This window comes from Eptatretus burgeri, chromosome 5 (assembly GCF_056783735.1).
Source record: "Eptatretus burgeri isolate ZD-2024b chromosome 5, Ebu_testis_v1, whole genome shotgun sequence".
Classification (NCBI taxonomy): Eukaryota; Metazoa; Chordata; class Myxini; order Myxiniformes; family Myxinidae; genus Eptatretus; species Eptatretus burgeri.
Genome location: NC_140965.1, coordinates 85,953,990 through 85,973,989, shown reverse-complemented (window position 1 = coordinate 85,973,989; position 20,000 = coordinate 85,953,990). Strand labels below are relative to the sequence as shown.

General features: G+C 44.2%; 1 protein-coding gene and 2 pseudogenes across 1 annotated transcript in view; 1 reads left to right on the top strand and 2 right to left on the bottom strand.

The window, feature by feature from the left end:
• LOC147026885 (uncharacterized) overlaps positions 1-20,000 on the top strand; it is a 207,558-nt gene that overhangs the window by 104,207 nt on the left and 83,351 nt on the right. Inside the window, exon 19 of the mRNA XM_085883592.1 lies at positions 13,328-13,430. Within this exon, the coding sequence (XP_085739718.1) occupies positions 13,328-13,430 (103 nt within the window). The remainder of the gene's footprint in view (positions 1-13,327; positions 13,431-20,000) is intronic.
• On the bottom strand, positions 4,592-8,704 carry LOC147026890 (uncharacterized; annotated as a pseudogene).
• LOC147026889 (uncharacterized) lies at positions 13,947-16,551 on the bottom strand (annotated as a pseudogene).

Sequence of the window (20,000 nt, the reverse complement as noted above, 5' to 3'; positions counted from 1 at the left end):
TATCTACTGTGTATATAGATATATGTACGTTGGTTACAAGCTTGGGTTTCTGGGATTATCACGAGGCAAAGCACTGATTCCTCTTGAACGCCCGGCCCTGCTTGCCGACATGCATCGGATAACTCTCTGGCCCGATGGCTTGTTCAGCAACCGCGGATGTTGGACAAAGCAGTTGCACCGAGCAGTTTCTTTTCGTCCACAGCTGTTACCTACTCGTTGGTACAACTACCTCAGCTGGGGTCCACACCCTCCGCATGCACTCGAGTACTTATTACTGCCGAGTGAGACAGTTAGTGCATTGTTGGCCAAGCTGCAGAGCCAATTAGGGGGCGAAATCTTCCCATCTATCTATTACGTACACCCCTTGCCAGACCAATGAAGGGAAGAACACAAACAAGGCAGATTTGGAAGAGGAAAAAAAAAAACCCAAGGGTTTATTTAACAAGCAATGCAATCATTAAAGCAAGTATTTTTACCCAAGCAAAAGGCACAAAAGAGCAGACTTATCCCTGTCATGTATTTCCCTTGGACTTACTTAGACAAAACGCATGTGGCCATCATTCAATCTGAAGAAGAGAGAAGAACTGAGGAGAAAGAAACAATGTATTGTGGGGCCACTCCTTTCTCACCTCCCGTAACCATGTGGGTTTATGTCGGGCCAAGTATTGAGGGGAGGGGAGGGGCGTTAAGTTGGGAAAAATGGGCGATGAAGTGTTGGAAGCATGTGCTGCGAGTCTGTGGAGCTACATGGCACCCCAGGAACTGCACCGTGCTCCTAGGTCATGGGTCACTCATTTCTGACCCTCACACCTCATGTCCAAACACTACCTGCACCTGGCAGACTATCTCGAACGTGCATTCTGACGCATTCACAGTGCCCTTTGTGTATCAACAGGTCCCAAGGCGTCCACAACAGACACGAACGCTCCTCACGTTCCGTCTTGCGAGTATTGATGAACAGTGGTCCCTGGTGCCTTGACAATAGCTACTTTGGTATCAGCAGCAGCAGCAGCAACAGCCACCTCAAACACGTTTGCGTTTCATTTCTGAAAGCGGCTTCGGCTGGACATGGTTTTGAGGGAGTCGTCATGTGAGCATCTTCCTCATTGGTGTACGTCTGGCGGGTGCGGCGAGCGAGCAGTGGAAAATCCCACGCCATCCTGTGGCGATGGCCACATGCGCCCCACTCCTCCTTTCACATGTCCAAGGCAGCGACAAGAGCCTGCTCCCTCTAGACCATGGGCCATAGGGTGGATATCTATTTGTTTTTTTTATTTCATGACCTGAACCTAGGGATTGGGCAAGAAGGGTGTGGGATGAAGCCTTATGACCCCCAAAACATCCTATTTTTTTCACAAGCTATATCGTGGTACGTTACCGAGAACCGCTGCCCCAAAACACCAGTATACACCAGGTGGCTGTTACATTTGAAAAACCCATTTACACAGTAAAAAACAACACAAACGATATGATGTCATGTTCACATTGGTCTTGGCAGCAATATTTATTAATTCAGACCCCCAAAAAGTAGTAAAAATGTTGTTTTAAAGACTCGAGATAGCCACAATTTGTCTCTTCGGCTTGGTCATCTTGAACCTTGTCCAAAACATCATACAAATAGTGCAGTTATTTCATCCTCGTCAGCATCAGAGTCTTCCTCAACTTCAGATCTGGAGTCTTTATCATCAAAGTCAACATGGCCAGCTATGTTTGAGCAGTCGTTCCTGCCGCACTTGCACAAATCTGTGCACGGAATGTTATTCTGTAGACAAGTGCATGTAGTTTCGTCACTGCATCGTGTCTTCTTGCAGGTTCCAGTGCAGTTAGCAAGCTCCATCACGCTGTCTGGTGCAGGTGGAAGTGTCATCCAGTCTATGGCAAGTTCCTCTTCCATCATCCATCCATAGCCAACGGGGTCGGGAATGTCAAGGATGGGCTGCAGGCTCCTCTTGTAAATTCCTTAAATATTGAAGTGATCAACAACATTAAGGCCCGGTCACACCTTGACGTTTTAGCCAACGTATGCCGATTTTTGAATTTTTTTTTCTAAAACGCTGGCACACGTTGAATACGTTATGGGTAAGTTTTGATAACATTGAGAGCACGCTGAAAAACACTGCCATACGTCGTTGTATGTTGGCTTTAAATGTTGTACTTTTTGGTTGTCCTCAAATTTTTTCATGCTTGAAATTTCACGACGTATGCCGGCGTATGACTCACATGTTCCGCTACGCTGGCCACAAGTTGTATGCACGGTCTGCGATCGTTGACAGACGTCAACACATGCTACTTGTAAGTTAATCATAAGTTGAGACACGCCGAGGTAATGTTTAGCGTACCCGAAACTTATTTCTAACCTATGATTAACGTGTTGTTGGCACGTTACGCGATCATTGCCACACATCGACAGACGTTACTTTTAAGTTACTCATAGGCTGAAAGACGTCGGTATAATGGATCGTCCTTGCGTCAACGGCCACGGCCAGGACACTTATTTGCAGCATTCTTCAAACTTTTCTTCGGCATGACGAGGATGTTCACACTTCGATGTCTAGCTTGGCTATGATTCCAATTGTCCATTGGCAGCGTCTATTTAAAATAGTCGAGTTTGAGCGTTTTAACACGTTCAGAAGAAACGCTTCAAATTTCCGAGCGCCAGCGTCAAAAAACAAAGGCGAGTGAAAGCAATTTAAATCGTTCATTGTAAACAATGAAAATAGTTGAGTGGTACCGTTTAAAAGTCGTTGAGTGTAAAAAAAAAAAAAAAATCCAATTGTTGAGCGCAAGCGTCTACTTTCAAGAGTGGGGTTTGAGCGATTTAGCACGTTCAATAGAAACGATTAAAATTTCCGAGCGCCAGCGTCAAAAAACAAAGGCGAGTGACAGCAATTTAAATCGTTCATTGTAAACAATGAAAATAGGTGAGTGGTACCGTTTAAAAGTCGTTGAGTGTAAAAAAAAAATCCAATTGTTGAGCGCAAGCGTCTACTTTCAATAGTGGAGATGCAGCCATTTAAATCGTTGAGTTTATCATTTAAATCGTTAAACGCAAGGACGATCCATCATAACCCACACCCTCCCCCTCACACTCACCTACTACTGCCAACATGAACAAACTACTACTAATACTGATACTGATACCGTTACTGCTGACATGGACATCGACTCAAAAAGGACTCAAACACTGTTGGGTTCCCCTTTTATGAACACCATTTTAATATACCAATTCCCAAAACCGCTGGGAACACGTCTTTATATGGCAGTTGTAAGCTAGAAACATGTTAATTTTTTTTTTTTGTCGACCGGAAGACGTCATTTGAATACGTCTACATACGTCGATGTGTGTTGGGACTACGCAAAGAATTGGTTCAAAGCACGTCAAACATAAGTTAGAAATAAGTTTCACGTAAAAAAGACATTACCGCGACGTGTTTCGACTTATGAGTAGCTTATAAGTAGCCTTTGTGGACGTGTGTAAGCGTCCACATATCGTGTGTAAAACTTATCCCCATCGCATGCGGAACGTGTGTCATACGCCAAGTACTTCGTAAAATTTTGAACATGTTTAAAATTTCTTGACGTACTCGACTTACTACGACGTATGATAGCGTACTTTAGCGTTGTACTCACGTATACCAAACTTACTCATACCGTATTTGACGTGCCCCAACGTTTTAGACACATTTTTCTTCGGTCGGCATACGCTGGCAAGATCGCCAAGGTGTGACCGCGATGTTGACACTTCCATTTCTGCGGCAGTTATGATTCGAATCGTTGTGCGTCAGCCTTTTAATAGGCTACGTCACGACATCGTCGGCGATGCGTACAATGCGCTATGCCTAAGTTAGACTATCGTTGGGCATCGGTTGTGTTGGCCGACAACAGGTTCAGCATTCGTTGGTATAAGTTATCTATAACACAACGAAACGTTCTGTGTCCGTTACCCATGCGTTATACATAAGACCAAGTCACTATGAATACGTCCGAATCTTTAAAAAAAAACATCAAAAGTTCAACGTCAGCCAGCGTTTTGCATACATTTTAATACGTTGCCATCGCTGGCTAAAACGTCAAGGTGTAACCGGGCCTTTAAGAAGGAGATATACCTCTGTTGTTTTGGAAATATGTATGTCATTAACACTAACAGTACAATCATATTATTGGGAAATTCTGTGTGGAGAAACATGCTAAATCCAAAACATCCTGCTCTGAGTGTGGAGCAAAAAAATCTCTGGATCATCTACATGTCATGTTATATTAACCACTCAACTGTATAGATTGTTACTTCAAGTACTCTTTCAAATAGACATGTTAATTTTGAACATTTACAAAGCATTGTTGTGACATTCAATATTTTGTTTTCAATTCAATAAACTTTCCAAATAATCATCTTCATTGACACATGCTGCACCATATACTAGTACTCCTGTCCAAACATAAATTACAGGTGATGTTCAATATTCAAAGAAGCAACCAATTTACTTATCAGCTTGGTAATTGGCTCTCTTGATGTGCTGTCTCAGGGCATCTTGGTTGGGATGCATTGTGATCTCAGACTTTCTAGCAAGACGAAACATGTTGTACCTGGCCTCATTCACAGTAGTGATATTGTGCTGTCCATATAACTTGCAGACAAATTAATTTCAGTTGGAGTGGCATCAATGACAGGGAGATACCCTATCACGCTCTTTGGAACGTCAACACAGTAGTTGGTTGAATCCTGTCCAAGATGGCAGAGTCCCATCAATGTTGTACTTGGTGATGTGGTATGCTAGGTCTATCGTCTTAGGGTGCTGGAGTAATGGCAAATACGCTGCTCGATCGAATGGAGCAGGTCCTTCTTTTTTTCCTCCATAATATGTGGCAAGGTTCACTGCAGGTGGCTGCATCAATCTCTGCTGTGTCCTCTTAACTGTAGTGACTGGTGCTGGTTGTACTACTTCATGGGATTGACGTCGTCACTATTATAATCCCATTGGTATTGTGCATTGTTCCGCGCCCAGACAATGTCTCCTCCCCGAAGTCATTATTGTCCCATACACGTGTGACATGCTTGCCCGCCTGAATGATTGATGGAAGAGCATCCTCTCCACGATGTAGTTCTTGGCTAGCCAGTGCAGTGTCATGATTTAAGACGACAGAGTTTGAGACGCAGTAACCAAACCCATTCAGTAGGCTCATTAATTGGGCTGAACCTGAGAGATGACGTAATGTCATTGCTAGTGACAAATGTTTGGGCATCTGTTTCCTTCCCTTTGATTGGAGGTATATGATGTCCTGTGCAATTGTGAGAATTCTTCTTTGTATTGTAGATTCTATCTTTACAAACTCATCAGAATCAGGTTCGTCTGACACTCCCACCATCCATGCAATAAAGTTATAGAGACAGGCAGGTACAATTGCTTCTGCGGCATTTGTTGTCTGGTGCGCAGAGGTTGGGGGCCATGGCATATTTGGCTTGATCTCATCTATTGCATTTCTCAATTGTAGTGCAGTGAAGTAGTGTTCTCTAAGGTTATTCTCAGTATACCTAGGTTGCTTTGGTGGGGTTGGTTCAGAGTCGGATGTTTGTTCTGTCTCTGTTGTGTCAGCATTTCAACCAGTGTCATTGTATCAGTGTCAACCAGCATTTCAGTGGAGATGTCGTTAACATACACAAGGTCTCCTTGGCAGCGCATATACGGGGTTAGAAAGCATAGTTGTGGAAATGTTTTCATCAGTCTTGTCTTGAGAAAGCCACTTTTGTAGATTGATTCTATTCCGTGTGTTGCTTTGATTTGTTTCATGAACATGTCATTAAGTCATTTCAGTCTGTAGATTTCCTTGTCTATTATAAGATCCTTGACTGTTGCACAAAATAATGTGTATGCTTCTGAGTAGTTGGAGTCTCCTTGTTGCTCTGCATTAGGTGTTGTTGCTGGCTTGCCTAAATCCCGGGTATACTCCTTGTAGCAGCGACCATGGTATTTTACCTCTATCGCAACGCAATCGCGGTCTTGAATTTGAAGCAGCAGGTTTGTGTTGTCTTTAGCGGCTTGCTGCAGTCTTGGTGCCTCAATTGTTGAGCACCTAGTTAGAGGCTCTTTTCTTTGTCCCCTTTTGCCTGTATTGATTGTTCTCTCTTTCTGACAAAGGATGCATATATGAGGCAACACGTATTGGGACCTGGCTGAACATTTGGGCTTGCCTAAGCTAGAGCATAGAGCACGTTTCTTGACTGGTTGTGGGCCTTCATGCATCTTGTTGATGTTGTTGCATGTTGAAGCTGCAATAAAGACACATAAAAGAAAACAATTAAATTTTTGTGAGTTTATGATGCCCACTTTTTATTTAGAAATACAGTGCAATTTTATCAAATTGTGAAGTAAATTGACATCTACATGAAACTAAGCAAACAAGGGAACTTTTGAAATTCCAAGGAAAAAAAATGAGAACTGCACGAACTTGCACTTTCATATTTTATAAGTATTCAATTTTAAAATTTCTCCCCAAGTGTATTATTTGGTGCAGAATTATTATTTTTTGTTAGACGTTTTAATTTGTTTTTAATGTTCATCCGGATTGCTAATAATAATTTTGGATGAAGTCCATTAGGTCAAATCCAGTAATTTTGTGTGAAAAGGTATTTACAAATTTAGGAACGGTTCACTGTTAAAATGTATAAGCTAAGAGATTCATAAAACAGTGACACCAATTATAAATTGCTGGATTTGACCTAATGAACCTCATTACCAATCCAGATGAACATTACACAAATGAAATTAGAAAAAAATGAATGAAATTGATGTAATACTAGAGAAATATCAGTACGTACATGTTAACACAGAAATGTCAGATTGCCAGTCAACATGGTGAACGCCCAAAAATAATGTTCGGTTCCCCCTCAGATTTCCTTTTTTCTTTAATTTATTTGTATCACCTCGGCCCCTAGGCCCATGCATAAATATTGGACAGTCCATTCAACATCTGTCAGGCTACGTACAAATACTGTACACAAAATAATTTGTACCTTCTAAATACAGGACTTACTTTAAGAAAATAAACAGACATTATAATTGTTGCGGCATTTACTTGGTATTCCCCCCCTAGTTCCAGTAACTGTAACTCAGCTGTATGCTGAGTTACAGGGAAGTGTATTAATATCTGCTGCACAAATAAGAAATAGCACCAAACATGGGAGGTTTGTTGGGCTCCAATGCTTTAGCTGGGAAACAGTGAAGAGGGTTTAGCGGGTGGTCGTGGATAATTATAATCCCACAGCACGTACTGATTCACACCTCGTGATGTTTGAGTTAAACATGACAGATCACCTCAATATTGCCTGACAGACTTGGAAAAATTGTACTCAGAAAACAATGTAATTTTTCATCCCTTGAATTTGGTATGTTGAAATGCACTCTCTTGTGGTGCTTCTAGACTGTGTAGAGAAGATCTACAGCATCTTTCAGATGATTACACAAGAGGTATGTGTATTATTTTTGATGCTTGAACCCTTCACTTCTTAAAATAAATGTACAGTGGATGTCTATGTACTGATAATGGAGGACTCGAGATCCATCAAGAAAATGTCAGTACAGTTAAAAGATGTCTCGACCTCGAGTCATGGTTAGCAGGACTAGATTCCTTCCCCCCTTCCTCAGACTTCCTTTTAGAAATGTATTTGTTTCATACCTCCTTGCATAAATATTGGACAGTTCCTTCAAGTTCAAAATCGTTCAAGACTACACACAAAATAATTTTACGTTAAATATACCTCACAAAAAAAAAATCAAACTAAGTTTTGAAGCATTGTCATGATTTATTATTCAAGTTATTCAACCTACCAGTATTGGCTGCATTTTCTTCTCTTTTTCATGCTGATTTGCACCTGCTCACTTGTTGTTTGTCGGTAAATCGTGAATAACACACTTGATGAAATGCTGCATCTTGCAGTATAGCTATAGCTAGTATTGTTACCGTACTGTTGCCATGTTCGTCAAATTCGTCAGCGTGGTTCTTCACAAAATTTCTCGCAATTTCAGCTTGATCACCTTCTAAATTCTGCCACGAAAGAACAAATTGCAAATATCGCGGCCATGTTCTGTCAGTAAAAAGGTATTAAACTTGATCTTTTGGCCGGATAAATAAACACATAACAGCGTTTCTCGCTCCAACACTCGTCGTCGTCGCTGCTGGAGGCCGCCATATTGTTTACTCGCAACCAGACAACGTTCGTCTCATTGGATCGTAGCGCGATCCTCATTGGTCAATACATCGAAATGCGTTCGAGGCTAAACGGAGATTTTGGAAATAAAATTCTAAATTTCAACATTGTATTACAGGCTAACATACAAGAATCTCACTTGTGAAAAGTCATGAACATTATTTCATATTATTTTTCCATATTATCATACCAATTTGACGCCCACCCGATTTTCAGGTCACGAAATGAAAAATCGGAACACCTGGCCGTTTCCTCCTTTGCATGCAAACTTTCCATTGTACAATGTGTACTATCTTGTGTATGTGAGATGCATTGTACTTTACTGCATGTAGGTAAAGCATTCTATTTTTTTTGCACTTGAGAAGAATTGTCTTCCATGACTAATTTGGAAGTGCAAGGAAGGAAGAATGGAGGGGGGGGGGTAATCCAATCATCTCTGATGTTGAGGGACAAATGAACAGTCGGTTAATAAAGTGAATAATCGGATGAACTAATGGTTAATTGGGACTAATAAAAGAATGAGTGGATTTGAGCGGTGAAGGATGAGAATATACCTGAGGGGTTAACAAATTGAGGTTTGGTGAAGCGGATTATTCGTGGATTGAGGAGAGCAGAGGGGGGATTGTTAGAACATACCTATGGTGGATTGAATATAAAGATTTACAGTAGTGGGTGGGGGGACATCTCACCAGAAATACACAAACTCACCACGCATTTTCCCCCTCCTAAACACTTAGACAAGGGGCATAATAGATATACCGACCCCATAAATTATTGAAATAACTCATTCTCGGGGCTCCTCCCTCTTTATGAATGTTCTCCCCATGGTACATTTCCAAAACCATCACAATATATTTTTTTATTTTCTCATTCGTCCATTTTGAAGTATGGTACTGAAAATGTAATTGCTAAGAAAACAAATTTTGTCCTCAATTGTAGTATTGCCTTCAAAAAAAAATTTGTAAGGCCTTAGTTATTTTATAACTTGGTTTACGGATCCACCGACGGTATATTTGCCGAAATGAAATATAAATATAAAACACATTTTTAGCCTTTTATATTTATACATTTTCCGCCGAAGGTGCAAAAGTTTCAAAACCCGAAATGTAAATGTCGGCATTTATTTTAGAAATATAATTTCGTGCGTGTGCGCCAAAATGCCGAGTCACCTTTATCTGCGCTGCGCAGTCATCTTCGATCATGGCGTCTGAGCAGTGGCCAGCATGGTTCAGATTGACTGTTGTTTCTGGGGCGAAAGTGATTGTTTGTTGTTGTGTTTTTTTTATCTTTTTTGTATACCTTGTCGAGGCTCGTGAGAGAGCTAACACACAACGCACGTCATGGGGGACATGAGACGAGAGGAGGGAGTGAGAAGGACAAAACAGTGGGGAACAGAGACATTAGGAGATCTGTGGAAGGGAGAGGGATGGGAAGGGGAACATGGGGAATACCAGATGGACATTACAGTGACTTTCAGGAAGGAAAGCAGGGAATTTGAAGAAGGTGGGCTTGGGTGGATTATCGGGGGTAGAAAAGATCGAGGATTTGGATGGGGGATGATAAGAGGTGGTGGTGAACAGCTGTTTTGAAGGCCTGGAGGGAAGAATGGGATTGAATGGAGTGAGGGAGTTTATTCCAAAGGTGGGGAAAAATAGGAATGAAAGAGTGAAGGTGAGCAGTGATTCGTGATTTTGGTAGTTTTCCCAGAAGGGGGTTGTTGGCGGACCTTGAGCGCCCTGCGGAAATGTGGTGGGGACAAATCGCAGAGAGAGCTGAGGGGGGGGCGAGGCTGGAGAGGAGATGGGGGGAGAAAGAAAGACAACCAACCAACCTGCGGTGAATGAGTGAGAGGCCCAAAGACAGCCTCATTGCGGGAGATGCCAATGATCCGAAATGCCTTGGTTTCTACAGCGTGAAGCCGAGAAAGGTGGGAGGCAGGAGCACCAGCCCAGAGTGGAGAGCAGTACTCCATCAGGCTGCGGACAAAAGCTTTGTAAGTGGTCAGGAGCTCATGTGGGCCGAGGAAGGACTTTGCACGACGGAGGATTCCCAATCGGCGACTGGTTTTGGAGGCGAGATTTGAAATGTGGTTTTCCCAGGAAAGGTCATGGCAGATAGTGAGACCCAGAAGCTTGAAAGAAAGGACTTCCAGAGGATTGTTGAGAAAGTGGATGGGGGAATTTTCTAAACGGTCCTTTCGAAGAGACATAGTAAGAGTGTGAGATTTGTCCGGATTGAAAGACGTTCCACGTGTTGGACCAGTTTGTGATTTTATCCAGATCTGCAGTGAGCGAAGAAGCTACTGCTTGCCGGTCCGAGGTATGACCGATGGTACGGCAGAGGGTGGAGTCATCAGCAAACAGATATAGAGGATTTTCCAGAGAGTCAGAGAGATCATTGATGAAAACCAGAAAAAGAACAGGGCTCGGAACGCTACCTTGAGGAACTCCAGCCTGGACAGGAAGAGGGGATGAAAGAACTCCATTTAGGGCCACACGGTGATTGCGACAGGAGAGAAAGTCTGCGAGCCATGAGTTGTTAAGAAGTGTCGGCGGTATAAATTTGAGTGACTGTATTGGTGATTTAGTCACGCAACATCTTGATGACGAATATTCTGACCGAACTATTGCATCAATTCAGTGCAGCAGCAGGGATGATTCGCAGGCTACTCTCGATCGTGCACATTTTGTTTCCATCCAAAGTTGTACACCGCTGTTCATAATGAAAGATTTCGGTGCCAAGTACGTCAAAGTTTCCCTGCGAGATGCTGATATTCAGCCTTCAACGGACCAGAAATCAGCCTTTGATGTGCTCATGGGGATGGGGAGACGGTACGATCAGATGCCCACTGAAAGCTCAGCTGGTTATGGCTCTGATTGACCGTTTTGAGCCTGTTGACTCCGAGTGGACACCTTTTTTAATCATATCCAGCACTGTGCACTGGTGTGCACGCACACATCTACGACTTGGACAGTAATTTTCTCAGCATTGTTTCCATTTGTTTGATGATCCAACAGGTTCCTATAAGAAAAACATGCCAGACTGTATTGTAAAAACAAGTTTTCATCCTCCTTTATTGTTTTTCACATCAGATGATACAGTGAACATGGGCATCCTGCATTTGAATGATCTTCCATCTTCAATGTTTTCTTAAATCCTCCTGGTCCGGGTTTTATATTTATCCCCCCCCCTCCCACCTCCCCTTGTCTTTTCCATGGAACATCTGAAAAAAAAATCATAAAAATTTATAATTTCTAAAAATTGAAATTATATTTATATTTATATTTTGACCTACCGACCCTACATTTTAGCTGAAGAAATGCGTAAACCAAGTTAAATAACTAAGACCTAAGGTTGATTATATATCTCTGTTGTAATAAGGTGGTGTTTTCCTTTGATTGCAAATATTAAATATTGTTGTGCTTTTTCGGCACACGCTTCTGGATAACTCCGAGCGGACGGCGTGTCAGCAAAAGGCCACGATCGCCAGTTGCCGCAGAACTTCCACGGGATCCCACACCCAGTGTTGATGCCATGCGTAAAGCCCGAGTGCGAGCGGTTACCATGCCGGCAGCTACTTAGAGGCCTTAGTCAGTTGGTCGAGCGGAACCAATACCATCATGGCATGTGAGATTGAACTTTGATAAATCTGAGCTGGCTTCGTGCCTCAGCAGTCTTGTGCCACCATCAGAATGGACAAAAGTCAGGACATGGTTTCTTAAAGAAATTACCTTTACTGGAAGTAACAAAAATGCAAGTATTTACAATAGCAGGCCAAACAGCTAGTCACAGGCAGAGAAAGCAATTAAATAGCATATATGTACAGCCATTACAGTACGTATACATTCCTTCTTATCCCCTACATGCCAGACCTGCCTTCGGAACCTTATCAATGACACCACTCTATAGTACGTATACCAGAATCGTGCATCTGATGTGGAAGCGAGAGATGGGTGATTGGCAAAGTGTGATGGGCTGAATGATTGGAGTTGAAGAAGAGTTTAGATATAAATAGATGGGTGCAGATTGGACCCCATGCACACCCCGAACACTTGACGACTCTGGCCCCCACATCCTAATTGAAGCTGGGATCCTCCAAGCTCGCTCCCCTCTTGTACCTCAAACAGCCGATACACTGGTGCTTCCCCATGATGTCACGACGTCACACGCAGCATGTATCTAAGGAGTCCTGACGGAGCACCTGTGCATCGTATATGGGGCAGATGGTCTTGCGACAGAGCAATCGAACATGATATGAGAACTTGAACGTGACGGTGTGCAAGGGCGGAAGGTGAAGAGATAAGGAAGAAGTGAAAGGATGGAGATGGAAAACGCAGGAAAGAATGAACGCCGAAGATTAATTGTGTTGCGTGAAATGAAAGCGAAGGAGAGTGAAATAAATAATGCAAGGCGAAAGAAATGACAGAGGGAAAGATGAGGGGGGAGAGGGGCGAGAGGAGACTCGTGAATAATAGTTGATAGAGCCCCAAACAGTCTGTAATCCTCTCAAGCGGCAAAGCTTCGTATCTCTCAGCCCTTCTCCCTGACACCCTTCTTCCCCACACCTTTCTCTTGGAGTCCCCAAGAGGCTTTACAGGCAGCCTTTTTATAGATCTCTGAATTCTCTCACGCTTCGCTTCACCTCCTTCTCTCAACTTCAACAATGGGTGGAGCTGCCTTCACACTGGATATTGGTGCGATCTTTTGATAGGCACTCGCGAACTGTGCCGAAACCACCCTCGGGGAACTCATGAAGAGAATCTGCTCACAAGCAATGGTTTTGGTGCAAACTCTTGTTAGAAGCACTCATGAAGCGGTTTAAATTGGTTTTGGGTGCTACATGGATAAATCGTTTGTGCGTGAGGAAAATTTGGAGCAGATGGTCTGCAGAAAGGAATGTGGAATGATGAAAAATTATATTTGGGGTTTCTCACTTCACAATCACAACACACATCTATCAACATGGACTTTAGACTATTAAACTAAGCTATATAACTGAAATAACTGCTTTAACTTGGTGAGGATCTCCTTGAGACCCCTCAAAACCGCAACACTTTTTGTCAAGAGTTCAGCTAACGGTTTTCTTGTGACTGGCATCTTTGTTCCTTCATGTGTGGCCTGCAGCACAATGTGTGACAAACCTGATCCGTTATTGAGGGGGAGAACAGCCAATTCTGCAACTGCACTTCAGCCCTCCAACAGCAGACGGAGCTCCACTGTTTTATCTGTAAGTCGTCTTCTGTCACATGTACTTCTCTAAATAGAGTAGGGGTACTACACTTACTCTTGCCGGAGGAGAGGGAATTGCATTTGGATCTGTGTTTCTGTCTGTCCTTACAAGGTGTATGTCCAGTAATTACACATTGGAACTAATTAATTGTGTAAAACACACATGCCACACAAACCAAGTTCTGGTTGGGGTCTGCAAACTGCAACTGCAAACTCTTTCTCGTTGGATATTTTTTTTTCTCTCCATAATGATTTTAACTTCCTCTTTGTGGGATCACTTGACTCATGCATCTCCAATTAGCTGTTTCAAGCACATCCTTTTCCATGTTGTACATGTATGTCAAACTTAAACGGTGATCCAAGGTTCATCGTTTTTTTTTTCTCTCCATAATGATTTTAACTTCCTCTTTGTGGGATCACTTGACTCATGCATCTCCAATTAGCTGTTTTCAAGCACATCCTTTTCCATGTTGTACATGTATGTCAAACTTAAACGGTGATCCAAGGTTCATCGTCACGCCTGAGCATAAATTGCATTCTGAACAAGGGTATCAAATGCATATCAATGTACTTTTGCATAAATAAATAGGCAAATGATATATAGGTGTTTATATTGTTGTGAGCTGGGGGTCTGGTGGTGAGAACGACCGCTAAGTGGGGAAGGTTCGACGTCTCCCACCAGACTCCCCGGAATTGTAGACAGTCGCTCGGATAACTCCGAAGGCTGTGGGTCGCGTAACCGATCGTGGAATGCCAATATCTCGATCGTGTGGCGTAGGGTTATTTGTCGAGAGCCAAAGTACCAAAGAATCCACGCAATCTCGTCCACCGGGGATCCACGCCCTTGGAACGCCTGGTCAAACCAGATTTACTCTAACGGCAGCGGTAAGTTTACACTACTGACGACCGCTTTCCCACCTACCTTTCTGGCTCGTCGCAGTTGAGCAGCGCCCGCCCAGGACGTCCCGGTTATGTTAGACAGATTACTGGGGATGAAACCCTGCTTATACTCGGACCCGAACCATGCTGGACCAATCCAAAAGAGGACGGAAACGGACTGGGAATATTTCTACAATTGTTTTATTTACAGTAAAATAAAGAGAAAAGCCAGACTTGACGTGAATATGCAATCGGGGAAATATTTACAATCGGCAAAAACACTTACTCAGTTCTACTTTCAAGACTGGTCCACACACAGACACACACACAAAAAGAAAAGAAACCCAGAGTTCTTTATTGGACCCTCCAGCCGATGAGAGACAGAGACACGAGCTGGTAGTCAGAGTCTGGATGGGTACCTGGCCGTTGGAGAAAGGGGGTATTCTATGCTGCGGCACCTGCCAATGGTAGTCGGCCTGGTCCCAGTCGCATATGGGGGACTCGTGGTTCATGGCGGAGCTCTGGTGGTGAATAGTCGGGGTCCACGGAGGCAGGTCAGAGTCGCTCTGCCCTTCCTTGTGGAGGGCTAGCAGAGACTCGTTCGCCGCCTCGATAACCCTCTGCTCAACCCTCGTGATAGCAAAAACCAACTAAGAACTCGTAACAGCCCCTCGGAACCACTGCTCGTAACCACTCAAGAACTCCAGCGCAACCCAAAAAAACACGACACCCTCGCAACCCCACCCGTCATTTTTATAGATCCCCCTCGATAGGGGAGGGCCTTGGTGAAGCCGACGTCACTGTTCGCCCTGATTGGTTGGAGCTTCCATGGGTCCACCCTTTCTGGGCAGGGTTTCAATCATACCGGAAAAACCCGTTAACTCGACTGCAGACTCGCTAAAAAGGACCCACCGCCAGATTGAATTGGGACACTGGAGGAAGCGGCAAGGAACGGCTGCAAGACCCTGCCTTGGCAAGTCAGAATGTTTGTAGACAGTGGGTGGGTAGTGGGTCGTGATGGGGGAATGGAATGGAATGGTTGTTGGTTGTTCGTTGGATGTAAAGATTTAATAACCTAACTAAAAAGAAGTCGCAACACATGTTTTTGATTCTCCCATTAGACAAAAGGAAGGGAATCTGACTACACATGTACTTAATGGGATAACTGACTTTTGGGACCTGCATGTTGAAGGCAAATGGTTTCCAGATCCGTAACAATATGTACAATACATCGATGATGTATGTTTATATGTACGATACAGTACAATGCAAATGTTTGGGTTATTTTCATTTTTGTGCTGCTAATCCCCATTGAAGTATGCAATATAGTCCATGGGCCCAGGCAAGAAATTCCACTTGTCGGTACCATCTAAGGAAACCAATTCTAGTTATGATTTTTGAATTGGTGTATATATATAGATCATATTTTGATGTGATAACCATTGCAGACTGGCAGCTTATAGTGCATGGGACTATATCACAACCGGAGAACACGTGCATTCCAACCAGGGCATCACAGACACTGTCTCCCTTCGATCTAGCAAGCTTGTCAATGTCTAGGAACCGTGTGCGGGTTTGCGTACCACACTTCTGATACACGAGGCATGGGATGTCCTTATTGAAGGCAAGACACAGCACGAGGACATCTGTATCTTCGGCAGTGATCACCACAGCCTTGTACCCAGCCTCTGCTGCATGCAGAGCATGCAGAAGCATTCAGGTGTCTGCTTCCTCCTGCGTGGACTTCAGCTCTGCCACTTCCTCCCAGTGGTCCTTGGTGAGCTTGTCGCAGACCTCCTCACAGGTTACATAGAGCAACTTTTCCTTCAGTTTCTCCCTGCTTTTTGGTTCTTTCCACTCCTCTCCCAGGAACGTGATTAGACTTGCCTTGTTGGAAGAGCTGCAGAGCAGTTTCCTCCACTGCTGAATGTTGTGGCCCGGTGCGATGCTCCTGAACTGGATTGCTGTGCTTGCACCTCTGTTGCATCTCTCTGCGTCTTTGATGGACGTCTCTCGGTAAACGTCGAAGACAACATCAATGCGTTTACTCTGGGCTCCATCATGAAGAGCCGTTGACAGTATCGCTTCAGCCAGCTGTGAAAACGTCTTGTCCTTCCCTTTCATCTTCTGTACCAGGCTCATGCCATCAATGACAGTTGCTGATGGCTCTGCAATAACTTCAGCGGGAGAAACACTCTTTTCCAGCTCTCTGGCAAGGGTTGCTTTGTTCGTCTTCCGCAGAGATCCATCGCCATTCGCAATTGACCATGGCAAGGGCCCCAGGGGGTGCGCCAAGACATCTCATGTGCAGATCTCGACTCTGAGCAACGAGGATCATGTGCTAAAACAGGTTCCTGTCAGCCTTGAGAAAAATTTCTTTGGCCTGCGCTTTGCTGGTTGGTTTCTTCCGGATGTGGGTGAATGTTTTCAAGTTCCTTTTTGTCATCTTGTCATTGAACTGTGCAGTTGGTGGATTTGTCTCCAGGCGTTTCTTCTTGAAATCCTGGCATGCCACCTCTCCTACCGTGCGAGCCGCGAGGAGGTCATTGGCAACATCAGGAGGAGCAACAGTAGCGGTCGACAAGCTGACAAACTGTGCTTGATCAGGACTCAGTGGATCCAGCCAGCTGTTCTCCATGAGATCCACCAAGGATTGGATGTCAGCCTCATCCCTCCGGATCCTAGGTAACTGCAGATCTGGATGGTTCAGCTGGGAGTGACTTCGACTTACCATATCCCTCAGGTGCCCAAGGTACATACTGCGGTAATCTGACGTCAGATCGTATCGGGTCACAGCTCCTGGATTCAGGCTGAATCCTTTCGTTCCTCCAGGTGTCTGTGTGTCTTTGTTGACGGTCTCCTCGATCGTCTGATCCATGGGAATCCGTCTGAATGGGTTCGTGGTGCCGATCTGAACCGAGATGTGCCTCAAGATGGGAAGTATGCTTGTAAGTGTGCAGATAACAAATCTGGATACCATGAGCTGTTATTGAATGATATTACCTTCATGGGATGTGTCAGTAGTCCATTGTGTGATTTTTCCCCCAAAACATCAATACCTCAGAATGGTAAAATGGTAAAAATGCAAAATACATACACTAAGCTGCTCTTCTGGAATGGTTATCACATATTGAAATGATCATATAGTCCCTACCAATAACTTAGTAGCCCTAAAGTTTGGTTTCCTCAGATGGTACCGATATATGCCTGGGCCCATGGACTAATATAGGTGGATGAATCAAATTTCTGTTCTTCTTTCGTGTGGTCCGATCATCAGTCATTCAGGATGTAAACCCAGCAGATCTCAACCATTTTCGGGTCTATTGATCAAGCTGTGCAAGTGCGTTCCAACCTCTGACCAACTGGTGGATGGGACACTTCCACCAAGTGTTCTGCAGTCTGGCACTCTCCACAATCACAGCTTGCTGTGTCAGCCAGGTTCCAGATATGCATGCAAGCCTTAAAAGCATCCACTGCCTGTACACAGTCTGTTCAGGTAGCACCACTCCTTTCTTGGAAGTCTGCAGCCAGCTGGAGAGGTGGAAATGTGTGGCAAATGCTGTAGTCTGCCTTCAAATCGCCTCCTTTTCCACTCTGAGAAGAGCCACTGTTGCCTGCTTTGAGTTATCTTCCTCGATGTAAGACTGGGCTGCTCTGCTTAAAGGTTTCTGACTCCGAGTCGTTGAGTTTGCAGTGGTTCATGCATCTTGGTGAAGAGGGGATGAACTTCAGAATCAAAAGCTTCAAGTGCAGCATGTCGAGTTGCTGCTTCTTGCCATTGGTGGTGAGGCGGGATGCCAGCGAGCTGGGGTCGGTGTTTGTCTGAGGCAGCCAATGATGACTCTTAGGCCAGAATTGAGCTGGACATCCATTTTCCTTGCGTGCACGCTTCTGCCCAGTACTGAGGTACTCTGCAGCAACACAGTATTCTTCTGGAGCATGCACCGATGCCAGTGTGGTCGAGCATAGGGTTATGAAATATGCCCCCCAGTTATGACCTACAAGTTTCCTTAACAGATTGAGCCTTGCTGCCGTTTTTTCCAGCCACATCCTCAGCATGCTTGCAGAAAGTAAGGGCCCTGTCCAACTTAATACCAAGGTAGGTTGGTGTGTTGGTAAAAGGAATTGGAATACCATTCAGTCAAACTTGCAGTTATCTATTGGTATCCTTATTGCTCGAGTGAAAAGCTCAGCAGGTAGTCTTCTGCACATTAGATTGGAATCGCCATTGATGGTAAAAGTTGTGCGTTGTGTAAATATCGAATGACAAGGCCTGCCTTGTGCCCTGAAAAGTGTCACAGGTCTTTAGGATGGCCAATGGCTAAGTCATCTGCATAAAGGCCATTTTCATACCAGAAGTGTGTGGCAAGTCAGCTGGCTGTATAGAGGTTGAAAAGTGCTGGAGCAAGAACAGACTCTTGCGGTGCACCATTCTTAAGAGTCTTGGTCTAGTTGGGTAGTTTGTTTATCAGAACCTGAAAATTGGTTGGATTTTATCTCTGATTATTTGTTCCATACGTCTGTCTCGAAGAGCATTATAGAGCTTGAGAAGCAGGCTGCGGTGCCATATCATGTCATAGGCAAATGTGAGATTAATCATGAGTACACCACATTTCTTGTTGGCTTCAACAAGGTCTGTGTGTGTCTCTCCCTTTCTGTGTGTGTGTGTGTGTGTGTGTGTGTGTGTGTGTGTGTGTGTGTGTGTGTGTGTGTGTGTGTGTGTGTGTGTGTGTGTGTGTGTGTGTGTGTGTCTCTCTTTGTGTGTGTGTGTGTCTCTCTCTTTGTGTGTGTGTGTGTCTCTCTCTTTGTGTGTGTGTGTGTCTCTCTCTCTTTGTGTGTGTGTGTGTCTCTCTCTTTGTGTGTGTGTGTCTCTCTCTTTCTGTGTGTGTGTGTCTCTCTCTTTCTGTGTGTGTGTGTCTCTCTCTTTCTGTGTGTGTGTGTCTCTCTCTTTCTGTGTGTGTGTGTCTCTCTCTTTGTGTGTGTGTGTCTCTCTCTTTGTGTGTGTGTGTCTCTCTCTTTGTGTGTGTGTGTCTCTCTCTTTGTGTGTGTGTGTCTCTCTCTTTCTGTGTGTGTGTGTCTCTCTCTTTCTGTGTGTGTGTGTCTCTCTCTTTCTGTGTGTGTGTGTCTCTCTCTTTCTGTGTGTGTGTGTCTCTCTCTTTCTGTGTGTGTGTGTCTCTCTCTTTCTGTGTGTGTGTGTCTCTCTCTTTCTGTGTGTGTGTGTCTCTCTCTTTCTGTGTGTGTGTGTCTCTTTCTGTGTGTGTGTGTGTGTGTCTCTTTCTGTGTGTGTGTGTGTGTGTGTGTGTGTGTGTGTGTGTGTGTGTGTGTGTGTGTGTGTGTCTCTCTTTCTGTGTGTGTGTGGGTGTGTCTCTCTCTTTCTGTGTGTGTGTGTCTCTCTCTTTCTGTGTGTGTGTGTCTCTCTCTTTCTGTGTGTGTGTGTCTCTCCCTTTCTGTGTGTGTGTGTCTCTCTCTTTCTGTGTGTGTGTGTGTCTCTCTCTTTCTGTGTGTGTGTGTCTCTCTCTTTCTGTGTGTGTGTGTCTCTCTCTTTCTGTGTGTGTGTGTCTCTCTCTTTCTGTGTGTGTGTGTGGGTCTCTTTCTGTGTGTGTGTCTCTTTCTGTGTGTGTGTGTCTTTCTGTGTGTGTGTGTGTGTGTCTCTTTCTGTGTGTGTGTGTCTGTGTGTCTCTTTCTGTGT